At 38.8% G+C, this 25,019-nt stretch overlaps 1 protein-coding gene across 1 annotated transcript in view; it reads left to right on the top strand.

Moving 5' to 3' along the window:
* TPH2 (tryptophan hydroxylase 2) overlaps positions 1–25,019 on the top strand; it is a 420,033-nt gene that overhangs the window by 383,350 nt on the left and 11,664 nt on the right. Inside the window, exon 9 of the mRNA XM_088452471.1 lies at positions 18,016–18,111. Coding sequence (XP_088308597.1) covers positions 18,016–18,111 — 96 coding nt within the window. The remainder of the gene's footprint in view (positions 1–18,015; positions 18,112–25,019) is intronic.

The raw sequence follows: 25,019 nt of genomic DNA on the forward strand, positions 1-25,019 counted from the left end.
AAAGGCTGGAGACAGCCAGATATTTAACTACTCTTGACTTAACCAAAGTGTATTGGCAAGTGCCGTTAACTGAGAATGCCAAATAAAATACAGCTTTTTCTGCACCAGAGGGGTTGTTTCAATACAAAATGTTGCCCTTTGGTCTACATGGGGCAACTGCTACCTTTCAAAGAATGATGGATAGGATTCTAAGGCCCCATAGACAGTATGCTGCTGCTTATCTGGATGATGTGGTCATTCATAGTCCTGATTGGCAGTCTCATTTGCCCAGAGTACAAGCAGTGTTGGACTCCATCTATAAGGCAGGTTTGACAGCCTACCCAAAATAGTGTTGTCTGGGGATGGAAGAAGTAAAATATCTTGGGTACACCATTGGCAGAGGTTTGATAAAGCCACAGCTCAATAAGATTGAGACAATAAAAAACTGGCCATGACCCCTGAATAAATAGCAGGTGAGAACCTTCTTGGGGATCACTGGGTATTATAGGAGGTTTATACCCAATTTTGCCACCATTGCAGTCCCACTGACTGACCTTACAAAAGGCAAACAGAAAGTCATGGTGTAATAGGGTCCTGAAGCAGATAAGGCTTTCTAGGAGTTAAAAATAGCGTTATGTACCCAAGCAGTTCTGATGACCCCTGATTTTGACAGAGAGTTTGTTGTACAAACCGATGCATCAGATGTATTCATCAGAACAGTCCTGTCCCAAAGCAAAGAGGGTGAAGAACACCCGATTTTCTTCTTAAGCCGGAAATTAAATGTACTTGAAAGAAACTGTGCTATGGTCGAGAAAGAAGCATTGGCCATAAAGTGTGCGTTAGAAGCTTTCAGGTACTACTTGGTGGGAAGGAAGTTCAGATTGATCACTGACCATGCCCCTCTGAAGTGGATGTCAGAAAACAAGGACAGTAATGCAAGAATAACGAGATGGTTCTTGGCATTACAAACCTTTAAATTTATGGTAGAACACAGGTCAGGAAGCCAGCTGGCCAATGCAGATGCTTTGTCACGTGTCCATTGTTTGGGGGCTGCAGTTGTTCCACCCCACAGGTCGAAACAAAGGGGGGGATATGTGATAGAAGCTCTGGGGTAGTGTGGAATGGCTGCTATATATGTCCCAGATTCCTGTCATATGTGTTCTGAACCCCCAGGAGAAGTCTGTTTGGGAAAAACAGACTAGAAATGTCGGCTTTAGAGAAAAAACAGAATGGGTCCTGGGATTGTGGAAGTGAGGAGAGGGAGGGCTCCATCCACAGGCCACTACAGATTTTGGGCCTTTCAGCTTGGTAACAGGCTCATTAGAGCATGTAGCTGGAAGTGGCTAAAATAAGCTGAGTTTGTTTGCGGCTGGGTGTCTCACACCTGGGAGAGCAGGCAGACTAGCCTGTTCAGAGACACTTGGTGATAATCCTTGTAAGTACTGTGCACGTGTTTTGTTGATTGTGAGGGCAATAGGCCCTACCATTATTATAGAGAGGGAATCTGCTGTGTAGCTAGTGCCCAGCCGGGCTAGGACTTATGTTTATGTTTTGTTTATGTTTATATTCATTTGGCACAATAAAGACTGGCGCCGACCACTTTGTACAAGAACCCCAGACTTGTATCCTGTTTCTATGGCTACTGTGTGTGTAAAGAGGGAGTCCAACTACCCCAGGAGAGGGACCCCTAACCTGACTGTGTCACAATATATATAGGTAAACTGTTAGTTACTGTCGGTTGATGGAAACTTCGGGCATGGAGCAAAGTGTTGCGATCCGTTGAGTTCCTGTACAGCATATAATTTAGTTGCCCCAGTTTTGGTAACGGTAACATCCAGGAAATTAATCATAATTGGGTTGATGGTGCTAGTAAATTTAACCGGTTGTGGAGGATCTTTCAACCATTGTACCATACCGTTAAATGACTCAACATTACCATTCGAAATGATAAAGATGTCATCAATGAAGCGTTTAAATAGGATGATATTCTGTCCAAACTCTGGTAAGATATAGTTAGCTTCAAAAGTCGCCATGTACAGATTGGCATACGAGGGTGCTAAATTGGACCCCATCGCAGTACCCAATCACTGTAGGAAGTAGTCGTCGTCATACATAAAGAAATTGTACCTAAGAACAAAATTCCAGGATAAATTCAGTCAGTATCGTGGCATGTGGATTTGTTATAAGTGCCTCACGTAATACCTGTAGGCCACTTGTGTGTGGTATGTTTGTGTATAAAGAGGTTACGTCTAAGGTAAAAAGCAAGCAGAGTGTCTTCGCTGAGTGGGCCGAGCTGTTGTTGAATAGACAACAAGTGCTGTGTATCTCTAATGAAGCTGGGAATTTGCATAACTAACGGTTGTAGGATCTTGTCAATGAAGATGGCAATAGGTTGCAACAGGGAGCCCTTGGCGGAGATAATCGGTCTCCCAGATGGTTTGATCAGAGTCTTATGTATCTTTGGTAAAAGATAAATAATCAGACAAATGGAGAAATCCACAGTAAGATACTGGAACGTCTTATCATTAAGCCAGCCATTGGTGCATCCCATCACTAATCTTTGATCAATCATACATTTAAACTCCATAGTTGGGTTGATGGTCAATTTTTCATACATGGCAACATCGCTAAGTTGTCTGAGCATCTCTTCATTGTAGTCGGTCTAATCCATAATCACTACAACACCACCTTTGTCGGCATGTCGAATAATGATATTTGGGTTTTCACGCAATTGCTTCAATGGCAATCTTTCAGGTCTAGACAGATTATCAAATTTCTTCTTAGTTGGACTTGAAATTACATCTGTTGAGGTAATTCTTAAAAAAGTCTTCATACTAGGGTGCACAGAGATTGGATCAAATGTAGATTGCTTCTTGAGATTATCAGTTTTAGATGTCTCAACAGAATCAAGAAAATATTCACGCAATATGAGTTTATGGCCAAATTTAAACAAATCAATTGACCACTCCTGTGCATTAAACGCAGTTGAAGGAACAAATGACAGTCCTTTAGTTAAAAGTGAAGTCTCTGCTTGATCCAATGGATATGATGAGAGGTTAAATACTACATTCAGGTCTTACATCTCTTTCCTCTTCTTCCCACCGCTGCCTCTCCTCGGTTGCGACCTGTGTTTCTTAGGGACGGCATCATTTTGCCTACATGAGAAGATTTTGCTGGGATCCAGTGGAATCATTATCAGAGGATGAGGGTGGTACGCTTCAGTCAATGGTTTCAAAATTTTTTGGTGGTATAGGGGCTTTAGACATTATGCGTCTTATAATCATTCATAACTGTGGACAATTTCTTCTTTTTAAAGGCAACAAGGTCACGTTGATAGTTCTGAATTTGATCAGAAAGTTTGTCAAGCCAATTATTGGTTTTATCCTGACTAAGTGTTGATAAGCAAGTAGTATTGAATTGTTCAATTTCACCCTTAGTGTGTTTTAATTTAACACCTACCTCCTCCACTACCAAAGTAGTAGGTCAAATGAGCACTTATTCAGTATCCCACACCATCGGCTGCAAAACAAAGGTTTGTTGCGGCCGATGGTGGGTACATTTCGGATTCTAAAACCACATAGTATCTCCTTGCGTCTGTAATATTCTGACAGAAACTGCCCATGTAGATTGAGATCAATCTCATGTTTCTTAAGTCGCAGCAGACGATGATATGATATAAGTTCACCCCAGTCTTGGCGGGTAGAGTCTGATACTCCATTTCACTGAATAATATTCCCTCAGCATCTTCATCAGTAAATACAAGTGTGTTCTTTTCAGCCTGAAGAAAAGTAGCATCATCAGGTATAGATATGCCACCATGCCCCATCAGTAACTTAAGTGTATTAACACAGTGGCCAAAAAAGTCCTTAGGATTTGTAGGCTGCAAAAAAATAGTTATTGTGTGCACAATCAACAGTCCAATAAAGTGATGGGTGTCAGAAAAAGAGTTCAGCGTGGCTGACTCACTTATAAAGAAAAACAATTTTTATCTGCACTAACATCTTCAAAAGAACAATGCACCCTCATTTACCCATTGTTCTTTTGAAGATGTGAGTGCAGATAAAAATTGTTTTTAAATATAAATATATACATTCAGGTCCATAAATATTGGGACATTGACAGCATTTTCATATTTTGTCTTCTATTCACCACCACAATGGCTTTCAAATGAAACAAACAAGATGTGATTTAACTGCAGACTTTCAGATTTAATTTGAGGGTAATTACATCCAAATCAGGTGAATGGTGTACGAATTACAACGGTTTCTATATGTGCCTCCCACTTTTTAAGGGGCCAAAAGTAATGGGACAAACTAAACAATCCTAGATCTAACTTTCACTTTTTAATACTTTGTTGCAAATCCTTTGCAGGCAATTACAGCCTGAAGTCTTTAACGCATAGACATCACCAGACGCTGGGTTTCATCCCTGGTGATGCTCTGCCAGGCCTCTACTGCAAATGTCTTCAGTTCCTGCTTGTTCTTGGGGCATTTTCCCTTCAGTTTTGTCTTCATCAAGTGAAATGCATGCTCAATCAGATTCAGGTCAGGGAATTTACTTGGCCATTGCATAACATTCCACTTTTTAGCCTTAAAGAACTCTTTCATTGCTTTTGCAGTATGCTTTGGGTCATTGTCCATCTGCACTATGAAGCGCCGTCCAATGAGTTCTGAAGAATTTGACTGAATATGAGCATATAATATTGCCCGAAACACTTCAGAATTCATTCTGCTGCTTTTGTCAGCAGTCACATCATCAATAAATACAAGGGAACCAGTTCCATTGGCAGCCATACATGCCCATGCCATGACACTACCACCACCATGCTTCACTGATGAGGTGGTATGTTTTGGATCATGAGCAGTTCCTTTCCTTCTCTTCTCTTCCCATCACTCTGGTACAAGTTGATCTTTGTCTCATCTGTCAATAGGATGTTGTTCCAGAACTGTAATGGCTTTTTTAGATGTTGTTTGGCAAACTCTAATCTGGTCTTCCTGTTTTTGTGGCTCACCAATGGTTTGCATCTTGTGGTGAACCCTCTATATTCACTCTTGTGAAGTCTTCTCTTGATTGTTGACTTTGACACATATACATCTACCTCCTGGAGAGTGTTCTTGATTTGGCCAACTGTTGTGAAGGGGTTTTTCTTCACCAGGGAAATAATTATTTTGTCATCCACCACAGTTGTTTTCCGTGGTCTTCCGGGTCTTTTGGTGTTGCTGAGCTCTCCGGTGCATTCTTTCTTTTTAAGAATGTTCCAAACAGTTGATTTGGCCACACCTAATGTTTTTGCTATCTCTCTGATGGGTTTGTTTTGATTTTTCAGCCTAATGATGGCTTGCTTCACTGACAGTGACAGCTCTTTGGATCTCATATTGAGAGTTGACAGCAATTGATTCCAACTGCAAATGTCACACCTTGAATCAATTCCAGACCTTTTACCTGTTTAATTGATAATGAAATAACGAGGGAATAGCCCACACCTGTCCATGAAATAGCTTTTGAGTTGATAGTCCCATTACTTTTGGCCCCTTAAAAAGTGGGAGGCACATATTGAAACTGTTGTAATTCGTACACCGTTCACCCGATTTGGATGTAATTACCCTCAAATTAAATCTGAAAGTCTGCAGTTAAAGCACATCTTGTTTGTTTCATTTCAAAGCCATTGTGGTGGTGAATAGAGGGCAAAATCTGAAAATTCTGTCAATGTTCCAATATTTATGGACCTGACTGTATATATATATATATATATATGTGTATCAAAACCAGTCACCGGCACTCTAATGTATCATGAGCAATAATTATATCCTGCTGAGGTGCTCACCCTGGGGTATGAAACCCCTCCACATATTCTTTTGCAATGAAGCAGCACTCTCAGGCTTTTGATGAAAAAAGTTTTACTGCATCAGCTTATCAATGTTTCGGGGCCATCCCCCTTCGTCCTTTCATCAAAAGCTTTAGAGTGCCGCTTCATTGCAAAAGGATATATATATATAAATAAATATAGGCAAAGAAGGATGGGCACTCTCCAATCAGTAGAAGGCACGTTTAATTACTCACAGATCACATAGTAATAGTCGACATTTCAGTCACAGAAGGACCTTTGTCAAGATAGCAGAACCACCACAAACCTACCACCAAGGAAACCCATATCCCACCACTTGTCCACCTGCCCTGAAATAGCCACATCAATTAGTCAAACCTCAGCTCCCAGGTAAAACCTGGAAATGGAAGCATATGTGGTAAACCACAACTCATACATTTGCTGTATTGGTACTCATGAATACAGGATATAGGCACCACATATAAAACTGGCACAGACAACCTGCCAGTGTGCATAAACACCGTGGCACCACAACCAGGAACTGCCCTGCATTCCACTTCATGGCAGACCATACTGGGAGAGTCACGCGGAACTGCCCTGTGTTCCACTTCGTGGAACGCACCGCAGCCGGAAGTGATGCAGCGGACCATACTCTGAGAGTCTCGTGGGCTGTTGCCGGGCAGCACTGATCACAAACACGGCCAGCACTGTCAACACAGGTCTGTAAAAGGCCATGCACAAGGAGACACATGGGCTGTTGCTAGGTGACACTGGTCACAACACAGCCAGCGCTATAACACACCAAATTGACTATGACAGTGGCTAGACCAATGGGCATCGGGGAAGGAGGACACACCCATAATTCAAGAAATCACACATAACACATATACACAACAGAACTAATAATAATATGGTCACTAGAGAGTATTTATCGATATTCCCATCTAGTACACATACAATAATCTTACTATATATACTAATTAGTAGTATTTGTATGTGTGCCAACATTGCTGTATACACCACAAAACAAGAAAAATAAAATAACATGATAATCCTAATGGTAAAAAATAAAAAATAATCGCCTTTTATGTATAGCTCAGTCACCGTGTGTCCATCACGAAGGCATAGAAAAAAGAATGCATTTACACTATAAAGCGTATGAATTCACCACAAAAAAATGTTGTATGGGTGTTACCTTATGCAAGCCTTTCGGGGCCACAGTATCCAGCCTGTATATCCATCAGGCCTCACATTTCTTCAGGAGGAGCTCTCTATCACCACCACAGGTCAGCTGCAGAACATGGTCTTTCAGCATGCATCTCAAAGAAGCAGCAGAGTGGCCCAAAGTCGCAAAGTGTTTGGTCACTGGCTTATCAGAGTTCTTAGATAGTAGAGCAGCCCGAATTATCAAGTGGTAGTTGGTCATGCAGTCTCTAAACGATCTTGCAATCATACCAACGTAATAGAGACTGCATGGACACATAAAGATGTATATTACATAATCAGAAGTGCAATGTAATCGATGGCGGATCGCTATATTCTTCCCACTATGAGGATGGGAAAAGTGGGTCCCAGTCGCCAATGACCGACAAGTAATACAATCTGCAGATCTGTATCAGCCAGGACGGCGGGTTGTGGGCCAATGTGTCTGTGGTGCCCTTGGTTGTTTCATAGGCCGCATTAGCAATTAACCTAAATTTGGACCGCGGTGGTATGCCATCATAGGTGGTTGTATGCTGATGCCCTTAAGGGCGAGATCTGTAGTAATAATTGACCAGTGGTGTTTAATGGCTTTATTGGTTACTATAAGGGGGTTCTTCCTTTTTCCCTCCTTCTCTTATGGTTATTCTGCTTTGTTTGTACACATAGGCAGTTGCCAGATTAAACCCAAATATATCTGATACAAATATTCTATTATTTGTTAAATAACTAGCATCAGGTTATAAGTAATATAAATATATGAACTCGCAAAGTGCTTAACCAGAATTATATACCCTTTAAATCATTTGGATCATTTGGATAATAGCATTGCACACAAGATGTGATAAAGTAAAGTGTTTTTATATTCATCAAATCAATCCTCATAAAACAGTATTCATTTTTAACAATACTAGTCAAAATACAATATGAGAGAGAGAGAGAGAGAGAGAGAGAGAGAGATAGACCAAGAGAAAGGGAGAGAAAAAAGTGTATGGGAATGTGGATGCATGGGGTGAGATGGCACATGTGCTTTTGTCCAAACCTCATGGCACAAGGATAACCTCCATTTTGAAAACCCCCACAATGCCATGTTTTGTAATACCAAAATAATTTATCCAGTAAATCACATATCTATCCACACATCTCCTCAATACTATCTCATATATATGCAAACTGGATATTGTCTGCAGATTGTTACACTATTTTCACACACCACAACTGTGTGATATCTTCGGACCAAACATTCCATTACATTGTATTCCAGTATCTAATATAGCCATCTTATTCAATGGGGGGAAAAGTAGGGGAGTATCACATGTAATGCCATTGTCTAATCCACATGCTGGCAACCATATTGACTGCAGACTCATTTACACACTGTTATTATCACTTATAAAAAAAACTATTTGTACTATACACTCCCAAATCTATGATAGTATTATAACTATGATCACAATACCAGTAATTCACAACTCCATTGAATCAAGCACATGGCACAAGGCCCATATCACAAAAGGTAACAACACATGGAACCGAATCTATCGTTTAAATCACATGGTGGCTGCTACATTAACAACCTACATCAGACATTATGTATGTTTATCCTAACCAGACCTCATCCATATAATAGACAAAGACTCCAATATGAACATTATTCTCTTTAACAAAACAGACTAGATCACACTACAGCATATTGCATGTTACATCACAGACTTACCCATATTGTTTACTACTGTTACAAATCACTACATTAACCATCATCATGTTACTAACTACAGTAGACATTATTACCCAATTCCATTATGCCAATTCCATATTTTTTAACAAAAGCTTTGTCCTTTATCCATTAAATATTTCTATCTACTGTAGTCAGATACTTGAAAATACATTATTAACACAGTCTTATACCTATTTAACCAAAGCTTATTTAACCATTAACCCTTAAAACACATGATTTCTACATCTTCCCTGTAAGCCATGTGTGGTTGGAGAGACAGAATACTTATCCACCAGATAGGTAAGCGGCTAGCTTCTCCATGCCTCCAGGAGATTGAAGTTGCATTTTGGCAGCCTTCTGGGGGGAAGTCTGCTCTGCAAGTGTCCCTGCTCCTAGTGTCTGCTCTGCTAGCATGTCTGCTCCCAGTGTGTGTGTGAATCACAGCCTGTTTCTCTGTAGAGCCCCCTCTCCTCCTCACCTGTGTGACATTTCAAACCTTATTGTGTTACAACAGGAACTAGGCCTTTTGTGTTGAGGCTGGCTATGTCTATTCATATGCTAATGTGGACCCTGATAAACTTGTTCCTAAGCTACCTATAGTCACTTTGTTACATGACCTTAGCTATATCTAAAATAAGTAATTAATATTATTATATTGATTTTAATATATTCTACATTATATGGTGATATTTTAATATACACACTGTAACAGTTACTGTAGAAGGATAAATCATTATTTAAGGATCCACACTTTTCTTTGTGGTAATTTGGAGATGTCATAATCGTTCTTTACTTAAGCACCTATCGATGGTGAGTACTCTCTTGCTAGAAATCTGGCACGCATCTCAATCACGCATCAATTGTAGTTCAGCAGCATCTTGGGAGGTGTTATGTCTTAGAACCTGAACAAACTGTGATATAGGTAGTGACTCCTTCAAACTGCTCACATGGTGACTTGATGCATGGAGCAGTGTATTCCGGTCCATGGCTTTATGGTATAAAGTTGAGCTTAATCCATTTTTTTGGCGTGAAATAGTCACATCGAGGAAGTTTATGGAGTTTTTATCCAGGCTAGCAGTGAAGGGTATGGGGCTATCTAAAGCATTGAGGGTAGAGGTCATGTCAAAAAATTCAACGTCCATCCCTTTCCAAATTAGGAAAAGATCATCAATGTATCTCTTGTAGCAGACTATCTTAGACCCAAAATGTGTTTTTGTTCATATAGCTGCATAAAAAGATTGGCATACGATGAGACCAAATTGGACCCCATCGCCGCGCCAGACGACTGAATGTAGTAGTCCCCACCAAAATAAAAATGTTTGGAGCCAAGTACTAGTTTAATCAATTCACATATGAACTCAATAGGAGGTCCAGTGTGTGTACCAGTAATGAGAATGGTTCTCGCCACTTCAATGCCTGCCTGATGGGGTATCACCATATAGGGCACGAGTCTATTCTATGCGATGTGAATAACATTGAGAGTGAGCTCCCGGAGCTATTCAATACACCACACTGCTAAGCACGACAAAGGATTTCTTCTCGCTCCCCTCGGGGTATGCGAGCAGAAATCCAACAAAAGTCCAGGTGCAAGGCTGTTTTCTGCCCTTAGCACCATGAAAACAGCATCGCGCCGGGAAGTTAGGTCGGGGAATGCCCTTTCTCATGCCTAAACACCCTGTTTAAGGCGCGAGAATGAGCCTTCCCCGACATAACATCGCGATGAATTGAATAGTTTCGGGGGCTATCTCCCAGCGCTATTTACATAGCGCTCAATTGAATCGTGCCCATAGAGAGATGACATGTCCATGGTGGCTAACCACATATCATCAGAAAGATCATTTAATATCAAAATGTTGTCATGGAAATCAGTGGTGTCACATAAAGAAACTCTCCATACCCATCACATGTGGTTGGAGGAACCCATCTACAAAAATTGCTAAGGGTTGCAACACAGAACCTTTTGCCAATATAATCAGATGCCCAGGCGGGTCGACCAACGACTTGTGGATTTTAGGTAGTAAGCAGATAATAGGGCACACAGGGTGTGGCACTGTTAAATAAGCTGCCACCCCTTCATCAATCCACATAACATGTACCGCCCTATTAACTGCTAGGTCAACCCTACGTTTAACCTCAAGCATCAGATTTGTGGTCACCTTAGTATAAGTATGTACATCAGTAAGCTGGCGGCGTACTTCTTGGTCATATGCATGCCAGTCCTGCACCACAACAGCTCCGCCTTTATCGGCCTGGCGAATTACCACTAACTCATCAGGTATTAATCCTTGTAGAGTGTGTCTGTGTACACGAGTTAAGTTATCATATCTTTTGGTGACATTAAAGGCCGACATCTCATGATCTACTAAATGTAGATATGTGTTAATACTGGTGTTGTTTGACTGTGAGTCAAATGAACTAGGGTTTCTAAATTTACTAAAATAGTCATCTCTCTAGAGTTGGAGAAATATTCATGTAACTGCAATTTGCGTCCAAACTTATAATGGTCGATAGAACAATTACATTTATCTCGTTGTACCATGGGGACAAACAATAGACCAAGTGAGAGGGCTCAGATTCAGCTTGAGACAGGGGTCTGCTAGATAGATCGTAGATAGGTTCTAGCTTCTGGGACGTCCCCTTCCCCACTTTTTTGGTTTGGCCACCGCGTCTTCTTGGATATCTGGGGCACGTCGTGGGTCCAGACCCTGGCCTCTGCCTAAAAAAGAGGATCCACTTGGTGGCCGTTGGCTAATGGACTCACCCTCTGAGTTTGATTGTGAGGATGATATCTCAAATCGAACATGAGATATATATAGAGAAGCTCCCACCTGCCATCTAGAAAGATTATCACCCCTAAGCCACCGATATACGTGATTGTTAGTGTAGTCGGAATTAACCATTTCTAATTTTTTACGTTTGAATGTGATCAGGTCCCTCTGACAATTATTGATCTGATCTTGCAGCTTCCCCAACCAACTCTCACTAGTGTCGTTCATCAGAGTATTAAGGTGGTTGCTGTAAACAATCTTATCTCGTCTCTCACTTTGGGCAATTCTGTCCCCACCTCCTCAATGACTAATAAAATTAAGTCGAGTGAACATTTATTGAGCACTCCACACCATTTGGTGCAAAATCCAAATTATTGCATCCAATGGTGGGGCTATTGTTCACTCGGAATCCTCTAGGGATTATTTTGTTATGATAATAATCTGAGAGAAATTGACCGTGTAAAGTCAGGTCTATGTATCTTCTTGAGTCTTAATAGCTTGTGGTACAAATCTATACTTGATTCATCTGGGAGTCTAGCAGATTCTGTATGGTCAAATAGGACTTTATCAGCGTTGTCATCTGTAAGTGAGACAAATGTATTCTGTGCTAGTTCCCATGCTGCATCATCCAACATTTGTACACCCTCATTGGCCATGTTAAACAACACCAGTACAGGTACATACACATATAGAGATATAATTCTTGCGCCACTAAATGGGGTCAACGAGTGTTCCTTTATATAATATCAAGAATAAGTCCGATAAAATCAGTCACCAATGTTCCTTATATAATTCTACTTTCTCAGATCTTCTTCAGCCCCAGGAACACACTTTCATGAATATTTCCAAAGACCATGTGAACGAGAATAAATAGAATTTCTATATGGTGAATTACTTCAAAAAAACTTTATTACAACATCAACATATAAAAACATATAGAAACACAATCCACAGGATAGGGTAAAAAATAGCCGTGTACCGTGTTGTATGGGTGTAGTCTCCTAACACCCAAGCAAGCATAAGATGGTAAAACCCCACTTGTCTCCCGGGAATGACTTGTGGACTTGCTTCAGTCTTGGAGATGTCCCCCTACGGTACCAGTCACACACCAACGCATTTTGACTCACCAATGATAAGAGTCTTCCTCAGGGTATGTGTGTAATGTATGTCCCCTCCTTATATCCCCCTTACTGGCTTCTTATTGGTAGGACAATAACGTTTTAGTTACTCTCTAAACCCAATATATCAAGCCAATCCTTTTCCTTTATCCACTAGATCCTTTATTAGTAAACCTATATGTATTCATTTAAACATGATAAAACACATCATTTGATGTATAATCCGCACATATGCCTAATTGCGTTCCACGGCCGGAACGCATGGTACTTCCTGTTTCCTAATTCCCCATCGCTCACTGACTTCCGGTCCGGACGTCATGTGAGATCATAACGTGTAGTCACTTTCAGGTAACCATAGTTGCGGCATCAACATCCTGACACCGCCCAACCTCCTCTCCTATTGTGACTGTCGGGGGTAACTATCCATAGCGCTAGTCGCGCCCTCCACGTGACGCTAGTCGCGCCCTCTACACAGTGGTAATACAGCCCGTCCAGCATCCCGGATGTACTAACTGTTGACCTCTACCCACTTCCTTGGAATGCAAATACAAAGAATTGCGTTCTACAAGCGGAGTAGGTAATAGGATCAATGCACTTGTGGGCAGCCTTAATGTGCAAAACACAGAATAAATAAATAAATAAAAATACTATTAAAAATATTTAAAAACAATTACAATCCCATAAGAGACCCAGCAGCATAACTAAAAGGGTGGTCTTCACTAACAATGCATAATAGGTCCAAAGTGCATATATAATAAATACATATAAATCCATAAATACGAATAAAATACAAATAAAATCCCTACAGTGGAGTAGATAAAAAGATAATACATGAAAAAGAAAAACAATAATAAAATATATTAAAGGAACCACTTAAACTCAAAGTCAGTATTTAATCCATTAGGAGACAGGGTACATAGGTCATAGATCCATTTAATTTCAACCTTGGCCAGATTGTCACCTATATCTTTCTTTCGCCAATGATTAGTGACCTGACCAATACCCATAACCAATTTCAGACTTTTGGCTGAACATTCATGCGATTCTTTAAAGTGGTTAGAGACCGAATGTTTCTCAAACTCTTTCTTTATATTTCTTAGATGTTCTGCCCAACGTTCTCTTAGAGGTCTTGAAGCACGGCCCACATATTGGAGTCCGCACTGGCACTCCAGAAGGTATACACAGTTCTTACTGTTACATGTAATGAAATCTTTGATCTTATACCTGACCTTGGTCACATTAGAAATAAAGGTTTCAACTTTACTAGGTTGTACCCTATGATTTTTGCACATCAGACACAGTCCACATCTGTGGAACCCTATTGTTCTAATTCTACCCTCTCTCTTGGGTGGCACCGCACTCTTAACCAACTTGTTTCTTATAGTGGGTGCCCTTCTATACACAAATTTTGGCTTAGGTATATACCTAAACAACAGAAAACACGTAATGTTGTTCAAATAGATTGAAGTTTGTATATCACTATGTGGTCAAGTGAATGACATGCCCTCAAACTATATTGGTACATCAAATGGTGGATATATCAGAGGGGATTACATAGGCAAATGTGACTAAATTGACATATATACCAATATCTGTCACTACATAATCAAAAATTGTAATACATCCTAAATGCAATAGACAGCCCCCTGGCAATGTTGGCACACAGAAAAAACATTACGAATACCCCAATATCGCTAAACATGAAATAATTGCATCCAGACTTGGATTGTGGTTCCAAAGCACAAAAAGTTCTTATTGCATAAAAAGAAATTTAAACGCTTTGATCTATCACAATTAGCGCAAAGACAATTAAATACAAAAGGTACAGCCAATACATATGCAAGCGCTCTGAATCCGGATTCCCAGCATCAAACATGAAGCATCCGTCATAAGAAAGAAAGAAGATGACTGACTACAGGACTGAGAGCGCTTGAATATATAGTGGACAACACAATAGGAACGAGCTGGCATAATTCCATTGGTTCTTGTTCTTGTCATTCTGGTACGATGCAGGTCATAGGACAGTTCATATGGTGACAACAGGGTCCATCCCTCCAGACGAGATAACACTACATACATATTCTAACCAATAATTCCCTATAATCCATAACCACCGAATGCAAGATGCGACTCCTTCACCGATAGATTCAGATATCTGGAGATAAACAGGGTGTCAGTATAATACCAAACATGACATGTCTACTAAGTTCTATACCTTACATATCATATATGTACATTTTACACCATAATGATTAGCCAACAAAAACCTCTATTATTACGCTCAATGCTAGGGAACCTTTTATATGTGTGCTTGCATAAAGGAATGTGAGATATTTACAGGAATTCATCAGTGTGCATTGTACGTCTTCATATTAAAATTGTTCCAGGGCATGTTTGTTGGTATGTGCGTAAGCATAAGAGCGTCTATGTGTTCACATTATGGATACACATGCGATTGTCTATGTGTATGCATGTGTGTAAATGTGCATTAGTGTTTGTGTCATGGATTAAAATATATATATATATCTTTATCCAGTAACTGTAAATTTTTGATATTTTTGATATTATAGCCGTCTGAATCTAATTACAAAAGGTCATATAAAATGAAGTTTGCCCTGCTCACAGGTGGAGCAAGCCTTGGCAAGAAGTCTGATAACTTTAACAAAGGCTTTCCTATACTTATTTAGAATACAATTGTCAGTTGCTAACGGTAGTCAAACTTCTGACAATTGTTTCTAACTCTACATTCAGAACACTTCAATTGAGCATATCAGTGTCTGTGTTACATTTCAATTGCCACAGACATACTGTATGCGGAGCTTCTAAATATATATGCAAACACTCACGGTATCTTTGTGTATTTTTAATTACTTGTCACAGACATACTCCTGCTTCTCACACACTTGGCTAAACCTTGAATGATATATATATATATATATATAAATATAAATACGCATTTGTGCACATCGGCTTGCTTCCGATGCAGAGTAGCGTCTGATTTTACTCTTTATCAGCCCATGAATGACTAGATCGTCAGATAATAATTACAAATGATCATAACCAATTATTTGACTTCGACAATATATACATAGAATTCTCAAAATTAAATATTGTTGAAAACCCAAAAAATAAAAAATTGTGAAAAAACATGTAGAATCAGAACTGTTCGTCCATTACAGCGCTGGCCGTGTTGTGACCAGCGTCACCTAGCAACAGTCCATGTGTCTCCTTGTGTATGATCTTTTAAAGACCTGTGTCTACTTCCAGGTGGTTGACGGCACTGGCCGTGTTTGTGATCAGCGCTGCCCGGCAATAGCCCACTTGACTCTCCCAGTATGGTCTGCCGCATCACTTCCGGCTGCGGTGTGTTCCACGAAGAGGAATGCAGGGTAGTTCCTGGTTGTGGTGCCATGGTGTTTATGCACACTGGCAGGTTGTCTGTGCCAGTTTTATATGCGGTGACTATATCCTGTATTCGTGAGTACCTATACAGCAAATCTATGAATTGTGGTTTACCATATACGCTTCCATTTCCAGGTTTTACCTGGGAGGCGGGGCTTGACTAATTGATGTGGCTATTTCAGGCAGGTGGAGGGGTGGTGGGTTATGGGTGTCCTTGGTGGTAGGTTTGTGGTGGTTCTGCGGTATTGACAAAGGTCCTTCTGTGACTGAAACGTCGACCATTACTTTGTGATCTGCGAGTAATTAAAAGTGCTTCTACTGATTGGTGAGTGCCCATCCTTCTTTGCCTATATTCTGGACTTGATTGTCTTTAACTGAGCACCCCGGATTTCACACTCTGATATATGAGTGCAGCGTACTGGATCGATTATATATATATATATATATATACATAAAGAAACTCAATATGCTGGCACTCTACTTTCCAACAGCATGCTCCGGTGCACAAATTCACATGAGAATACCATACACAAATAAATCGCACTCAGAGACGGCAAGTAGAAAAAATATCACCGCTGTATTAGTCAAACATTTTCAGGGTAATGACCCCGTCATCAGGACTCCACATACGTATCTGTATGTGGAGTCCTGATGACGGCGTCATTACCCTGAAAACGTTTGACTAATACATTGGTGATATTTTTTCTACTTGCCGTCTCTGAGTGCCATTTATTTTTGTATGGTGTATGTATATATATATATATATATATATAATGTACACAGAGAGATATGTGAAATATGGGGTGGGTACGGGATTCCAGTGCTCAAGATCCCAGTGGTCAGAATCCAAACGTCGGCATCCCGACAGGGTTATGATACCGATACCTGTCGGTCGGTATCCTTACCCTCCTCTTCTCACTACCATAACCCTTCCTTCCCAGTCCCTAAACTTAACCTTCCACTAGTGCCTAAGCCTAACCCTCCCCCCTTACTGACTAACCCGCCCCCTCTCTCTACTGCCTAACCCCTAACGCTAACCCTCCCCCAACCTCGCTACTTACCTTCAGGACTCCGGCGGTCGGGACGCCGGCGCCGGGATTCTGACTGGTATCAGGATTCTGGCGCTCAGAATGCCCATAGTCTGTATTATGACTGCATCCCGTGAAATACATATCAGATATATGAAATAAGGTTCTGCTCTGCTTTTGCTGAGTTTGCATGATGCAACACAAAAAGGCAGGAGCATATTTGAGACACTAAATAGATACTAATCACAATAACCAAAAAAAATTTGTAAATGAGACACTAATATGAGTATACAATAAAATGTCTGAAAATAATGAGGTTCTTATTGCACATCAATATACATTTGTGTTTGTTGCTTGCTTGCACATATGCTTAGCTTGCTGTCTTTGATGGATTTGGAATAAGCAGTATGGAGTGCTAGCTTTCTGAATGACTGGGATGAGTGTGCTCCCTGTCTGCCATCCATATATGTATGTGTTCAAACTGTAAAGCAGCGCAGAACATGAATATTTTGACAATATGTAAAGACAGAAACTTATTATGAAAATACTGTGCTTACTCCAGTATTACATGTGCACAAAATATTACACTATTAAATTATACATGTATTTTGGACTCACCATTTGCCGGGTCGCTAGCTACAGTATAGTGCCCAGTGTTGCAGATTACATTTTCCCCTCCACCTTACCATCTCTGCCTTACCACCTGTCTGCCTCTCTCATCACACACAGGGTGTCTCGGTGAGGGCGGGGGTTTGTCGGCTCCAGGAGATCTCATGAGTCATATGTTCATGGAGCTACTGTACTTGGTTCCTTCTACATTCCTTTTTTTTTAGTTTACATTAAGGGGTGCATTATTCCATATACAGTAACTATATATCATGTTTATTCTGTCCTCATAATGATAGTGGTAAATTGAATATCTGCATTTTAAAAGCAGACATAGCCTTGAACCTTTATTTTGCTTCCATTTATTTTCTAGTGCTACTTCTTTACTATTGAATTTGGACTTTGCAAACAAGATGGACAGCTACGTGCATATGGTGCCGGACTCCTATCTTCTATTGGGGAATTGACGGTAAGATTGAAGAAAAGTCGTGTCATTCTACCAGCACAACTTTGACTGCATTATCATATGCGATTCCAAGAAATACCAAATTCAATACGGTAACAATACTCTTCAAATATATAATAGTAGGACAATCCCAGGTCTGCTAAATTATGTACTGCCCGTTATTTGTCACAACAGTTCAGGAGCAGTCTAATATAATAAGTACAGAATCATTTTCCTGGCAAAGTAAATATTATCGCCTCCAAAGTCTCTTTGATATATGATCTATGATTAGAAACACTAATACATTATATAATCATTAGCAAAGTACTGTAGTAGAGTCAGGTTGGATGAAATATCCTTATCATGTTCTTTGCATAGGAACTGAAGAATATTCTGCAGATGATCACAGACCTCAATGAGAGCTTGAATGCAATACAAAAAGCATTCATGTGTAAATTTCACAATTAGCTGCAGACACCATACATATTTTAAGTTTGTTTTTGTGTTGTGATTAAGCTTTACGTTATCTTTTAATTTGCGATTTGCAGTGCAATTACTTTTCTCTTTTTTTTGTTTTGCAAATTGCACATAGCAAATCCATTTTTTTCCATCCCTTAGTTTCTGGTTCTAATTCTACTTCATGCCATCCAATCAATAATGTGTGTTGGAGCAGACACATAGGGGTATATTTACTAAGGTGCGGGTTTTTAGAAGTGGTTTTGTTGCCCATAGCAACCAATCAGATTCTAGCTATTACCTTCTAGAAGGTGCTAGATAAATGTTAAGTAGAATCTGATTGGTTGCTATGGGCAACAAAACCACTTGTAAAAACCTGCACCGTAGTAAATATACCCCATAGAATGCCAACACTATGGGAATTGCAGACACACCAAACAGTCCAGGTACTCAACCACGTGAGAAAGAAAAAAACAATCTGGCGCTTAACCTCCCATGTAAAGGATAATAACAATTGTTATATGACTGCGGCTGTAAATACCAATGTGGGAATTATACCTTACCTACAAAACAACAGTATACAAATAAGTAGTACAAGGCACTGTCATTTTTACACATAAAGGGGGAGATGTACTAAGCTTTCAAAATTGATCAAGTGGAGAGTGCTACAGTACTAACCAATCAGCTCCTAATTGTCATTTTTCAAACAAAAACCTGTAAAGTGACAGTTAGGAGCTGATTGGTTGTTATTTTATCACTCTCCACTTTATCACTTTTCAAGGCTTAGTACATGTCCCTGTTAATCATACACAACATGCACAATAAAAATAGAAAAGAAGAATAAAATAATACAAATACAAAAAATCACTTGTCCACTTCTCTAACAGCATATAGTCTGTATCAGCAATACAAAAATTAAATCATTCAAAGAGAGGTATAAAAGTCCTAATAACAGAGCCTAATGCATATTACAGTCAATTGGTAACACATCAAACCTGGAATAGCAGTTAGTTTGCATCCAGCAATGAATATGTATACCTTCTGATTAAAATTGTATTGTTCCATCACGTTAGGAGAGTGTTCCGTGTTAGATACTGTTCATCAAAAGGAAATCATAACACACAATAATCCTTTTATTAGGGTATGTTGTGTATAGCTTTAGTCTCCAAAGAATTTGAGTTATACAGTAACATGCAGATGTTAATTAGTAAACCATCTCATGCACAGGCTAAATATTGCCTTCCACCTGACCCCTATTTTGATCAAGTGGGGAGAGTGCTTGTTATTTGTAAAGGTAAGGTAGTCTGCCCGCTATAAACGCGATCACAACGTGTAGTCAGGCACCCCTCCTATATTCAGATCCGGGCAGCAAACAATATGCTGGTCAGAAAAAAATATTTTTCACCACTGCTGCTGCTGCGATCTTCTGGCTCCAATGCTGAGAATCCAGCCTGGGTAATAACAACAGTGACCATCAGTGATTATGGCAACAAGCTGTCTCTATGCATTTCTCCGCCTGTCACACTATCGGCAGCTTCCTCAGGAGACAACAATCTGTCACAAGATTGTTGCATACGTGAAAGACTAAATGGTGGCTATCTTGGTGAAGAAGATTGCTTCAGTTATGGAGCAGTCATGGAGGCAGTGCAGTAGAGCACTCAATAAACAAGTACAGGAAACAGAATAAATATAATGCACAACAGTAATCCATCACATGAGTACAAAGCATAAATACTGTACAATCTCTGCAATAAAACCACAGATAAGGAGTAACAAGTTCAGGTGATGGGTAGGGCAACTCGTTGTAGCTTCATTCATTTGGTGTGACACAGCTGTCTATAATCCACGCAATATGCTAGATGTCAGCCAGTCCCTCACCAGAGTGTTTCCCATACTCCTGCTGAAATGTAATGTCTCAACCACCACCTGAATCCCTTTACTGTTTTCATGCTTGATACTTTCCAGCCTTTCCTGTTTTTCAGGAGGTAGATGCACTGTGTTTCCAGCAATTACTTTCCAAAGACAGTGATAGTCTGATAAACAACTCTTACCAAAAAAATAAGAGAGATGTATGTTATACTGTTTTCAAGGGACTTAAAAAAAATCTGTATATAAATCTGTTTCTGTTCCTTCATGTTGCTGATATGTACTTATATGCACTAACAAAGCAAATATCTTTTAAATTCATAAACCATGTTGAACCTTTTTTTACATAGATATCTATAGTTCATGGTCTAGCAAAATGAAGTAAACAAGTATGCTCCTACTGTACATCCTTTCTATTTTTAATCTTATTTTAATCTTATCGTTAGCTTTTATTAGTACTGTATTTCACAGTGAAAATACACGTTTAAATAATAGAAAATGAAAAAAGTTACAAGTACCATAATTACAACAAAGCATAGTTTCCCCTCTCTACAGTAGCCTTTTGCTATTCAGCATTGTGTTCAGTCCTCCTAGGAGAGGGCTGTGAATGACCTTGAGGCCTCCCCACCTACAGATATTCGGCCCAGGGTAATTACAAGTGGCACTTATTAAAGTTTTAATAATTCTATGTGGTTTCATAATACATTTAATAAAAAATTATATGCAATTAAATATTTTATTACCCCCTTATATTAACCAAATATAAATAGTGCTGGCATATTGTTGAAAGAAAAAAGTGGTGCTGACAGTATTGTTATAAAATTGGCACTAGAAAAAAATTTAATCCTTAATTGTTCCCTCATTCCTGGCTTGATTTTAGATACTGTAGTCCAATAGGATTTTGGGAACAAAACACATGGTCTTCCATCATGATAAAAATAAATATAAGAAACAGCACAGCTATATCAGGGTAATTTAGATATTGTCCAACTGTTCATATGTTGTGGTCTGAATATGTCCACTCTTAAGCTGGGTACACACTTAACAGATATATGTGCAGATCGACTGATCTGTAGATGATGGTTGTTAATACACACTGAACAACAATCATCGATCATGTGGCATTCGGTCTCGCTGGCAGTGGGTGGGGCCACGACCCCCTCCCTGCGGCCTCCACTGCAAGTGAACAGGCAGTCGGCTGATCGCCCGTACACACAGTATGATGGACAGATATATCAACAGATATATCTTCCATCAGCTGTGCAGCACAGCCAATGCAATATGTCTGTTAATAATGTAGTTAAAAGAAATATTGCTGGAACACACTGGCCGATCAATCAATCGACCAAAATACCTGTATCTGCCAGTGTGCACCCAACATTAGATTCTTCCTCCAGTAAGATTATTATTATTTCTTATCTTTGTTTTTATTGTGTCTTAAGTATTGTGGTTAGTGGTTACCACATAAGGACACTAGCTGCACTGTATGGGCTTGGAAAATACAACCTGTTTTCCATTTGTTTACGAATGACCAGTGTTTTCTGCTGACCATTTTGGTGTATAGAGAGAAAAGAAAAGTATACTAAACTCTATATTTGATAAAGTAAATGCTGTATATTCTAGAGCTGTGCGGTTCGGTTCTGCAGAAATCCAAATCCTCCCGAATTTTGTGAATCCAGATAAATCCGAGTCGCAGTTCTAATCTACTGAGGAGATCCGGGTAAATCCGGGTTGCGGTTCTGATCTTTTTGCGGTTCGGAATTCGGATTTTAAATCCGAATTTCGGGTTTTGGATTGTATAAATTACATGATTTTAGCTGTTTTTAAAACTTTGTATCTATTTTTTATTTAAAAAATCCAAATCCAAAACCAAAACACTTGAGGATCATTTGCAAAACCTAATCCAGATCCAAAACCTTGATACAGATCCAAAACCAAAACACGGGGGTCGGCGCACATCACTAGTATATTCTAATACTGACAATACTATTATAATTGATGAAGATCTAAAGAGTTTAATTAAAAAAATTTGAATATATTTCAACTAAAAGAAAGTAAGATATGGTGGGAAACTGTAACATTGGAAATATATATAGCTGATCAACTAATTTCAAGTGGTCTAAAATTTAAGAAATAATGCTGTTTTAAACTTAAAAATGAGGATTTTAAAAAAGAATGGGAGCAGATTTTAAATAATTGTTCTTTCTCGCTCATTAGTTTGATTATTAGAGAAAGGAGAAAAAATTTCATAGCCATAGAAAAAGAAACCATTCAGAGAATTACAAGAATGTACAGCACTAGAGAGATAATTGGAACTTAAAATGATACAGAAAGAAAAAGATCTAATTATTAGAAAACATAACAAATACAACAGAAAAAAGATGGAGGTTTCTAAAAAGACCAAAGGAGATAATTATGAGGAAGAGAACTTAAATTATGAGGTACAATTTAAGTCACCATGCCCAATCCATAATTTCACATATACTGTATTCCAAGATTGTCATCCCACGTTGTTAATAGAAATAGAAGATATAGAAGGTTTGACTCGCCATCTCAAAGAGATCATTATAACTGAAAATTCTATAGAGAACCTAAATACAAAAGAAAAAGGTAAATAGAGGAAGGGATAATAGGAACAAGAGGAAGGGATAATAAGTACAATAGGTATAATAATAGATTTAGAAAGGAAGATCAGACTAGGACCTTAGCCAATCGATACCTTTCCAGATCCAGACCTCAAATGATTCCTACTTCAAATAGATTTTACATTTTGTGAAGAGATGATTATTTAGGAAATAATTGGATGAGGAACAAGTGGCATTGAAGAATAACAAAAACAACAAAAAAGACAACACTGGGGAAAATGGGGAAGTAGTGTAAATGAAAATGAATAAAACCTTTAATGAGAATCTTAGTTCTCATGTGCTAAAAATCAGAATAAACTGCTGTATTAGAAAAAGGGACTAAAGTTTGCCCCAAACAATAAATTAAATAAATTTGAAACATACATAGACATCCAAAAATATGTAAGGAACCTATCTCTGAAGAAATATTTATTTAACAAGAAACAACTTTATTCAAACCAAAGTCCACATTTAATCCTACTTTTTCAAGGGGTTGTATTTTAGAGTCATTTAATAAAATAGTTTCTGCTGAAGATGATAAAATTACTCCTAAAATAATTATAGGTCTAATGTAACCAAAGCAGAACAGATAGCAATCAAAAATTTAGAGAGAAATAGAGAAATCACCATAAAACATACCGATGATAATGGGCAGGGGTAGAAGTGATGGATGCTACTAAATATAATCAAGAGATATCCAGACAATCAAGTGATAAACAAACATAATCATTACTGAGAGGTAATCCAAGTGAAAAAAAATGAAAAAAGTTTAAAGACATGATCAATAATTACATTATGAACGATACCCTCTCTGAACAAGTTTCTAAATATTTAATAAAGGAGTATCCTGTTTTACCAATTATGTATAGTTTACCAAAAAATCATAAAGATTCTGTTAACCCCCAGGTCACCTCATTATAGCAGGGACAGACTCCCTATTCACCAATTTATCCCATTATGTTGATTTTTATTTACAACCTGAAGTACATAAGATTAAATCCTATTTTAAAGATAGTATACAAGTAATTAAGAAATGTTAAAAAATAAATACCTCATTATAACAAATTTTAGTTACTGCCAATGTCAGTTTATTATACACTATCATTGATCATGAACTGGGCATTGAAAGAGTAAGCTATTTTTTAAATAATAGTTCCACTGATCAGAACAAAATTGATTTTATTAAAGAAGGTATCAATGGAGTTGTGTATATATCCTCTATTTATTTATAATGTATGCCCATCATTATTCAGCACTTTTTTATGTATATGTATAGGAATTTTTTATTGTATTTTTTGCTGTATGTATTTATTTCATAACAGATATTCCATATATTGGTCAAATATAGCACCATGTGGGTTTTAAATTAGCGATTTTACACATTCCCTATTGATTTTGTGACTCCCGCAAGGTGGACGGACTATGCATGTGCATATAATTTTTCTCAATGTAGACATAGAACGAGCGCAATAGATGCTGTCTACCCTGACCAAGGGATGCATGTGCAGTTTCTTTTTTTTATTAGAACTGTGCATGCGGATAATTATACAGGGACCTAGCGGCAGTGACTTGGAGGAGCTACATCATTTCTGACAGAAGCAATGTGCGTTCCAGCTCCTGGAATGCACACGTGCGTGCACCAAGTTTTATGTTAAACTAAGGCATTTTTAGTATCTTTGGGTTGGGAAACATTTTATTATTTAGGATAAAATGATTTAATCAGGAATTGATATACCATATGGTATACCACTGAACCCGCCCCCAGGAGGAAGTCAAAGGGGAGGGGGGATTATGAGGGATATATGAATTTGACTATGAGCTCTGGGAAACACACCTTGATAAAGACTTTGAAACGCGTCATTATGTGTTTATCACTGCTGTCTACTTGGGATTTTGACAAAAAACACCATCTGCACTAGAGGGAGGTGATTTTGCGCAAGACTTTTCACATACAGTATATACTCTTTGCAATGCCTTCTCTAAGGC

This window comes from Taudactylus pleione, unplaced genomic scaffold (genome assembly GCF_031769625.1).
Source record: "Taudactylus pleione unplaced genomic scaffold, aTauple2 ptg000038l, whole genome shotgun sequence".
NCBI classification, from domain to species: Eukaryota; Metazoa; Chordata; class Amphibia; order Anura; family Myobatrachidae; genus Taudactylus; species Taudactylus pleione.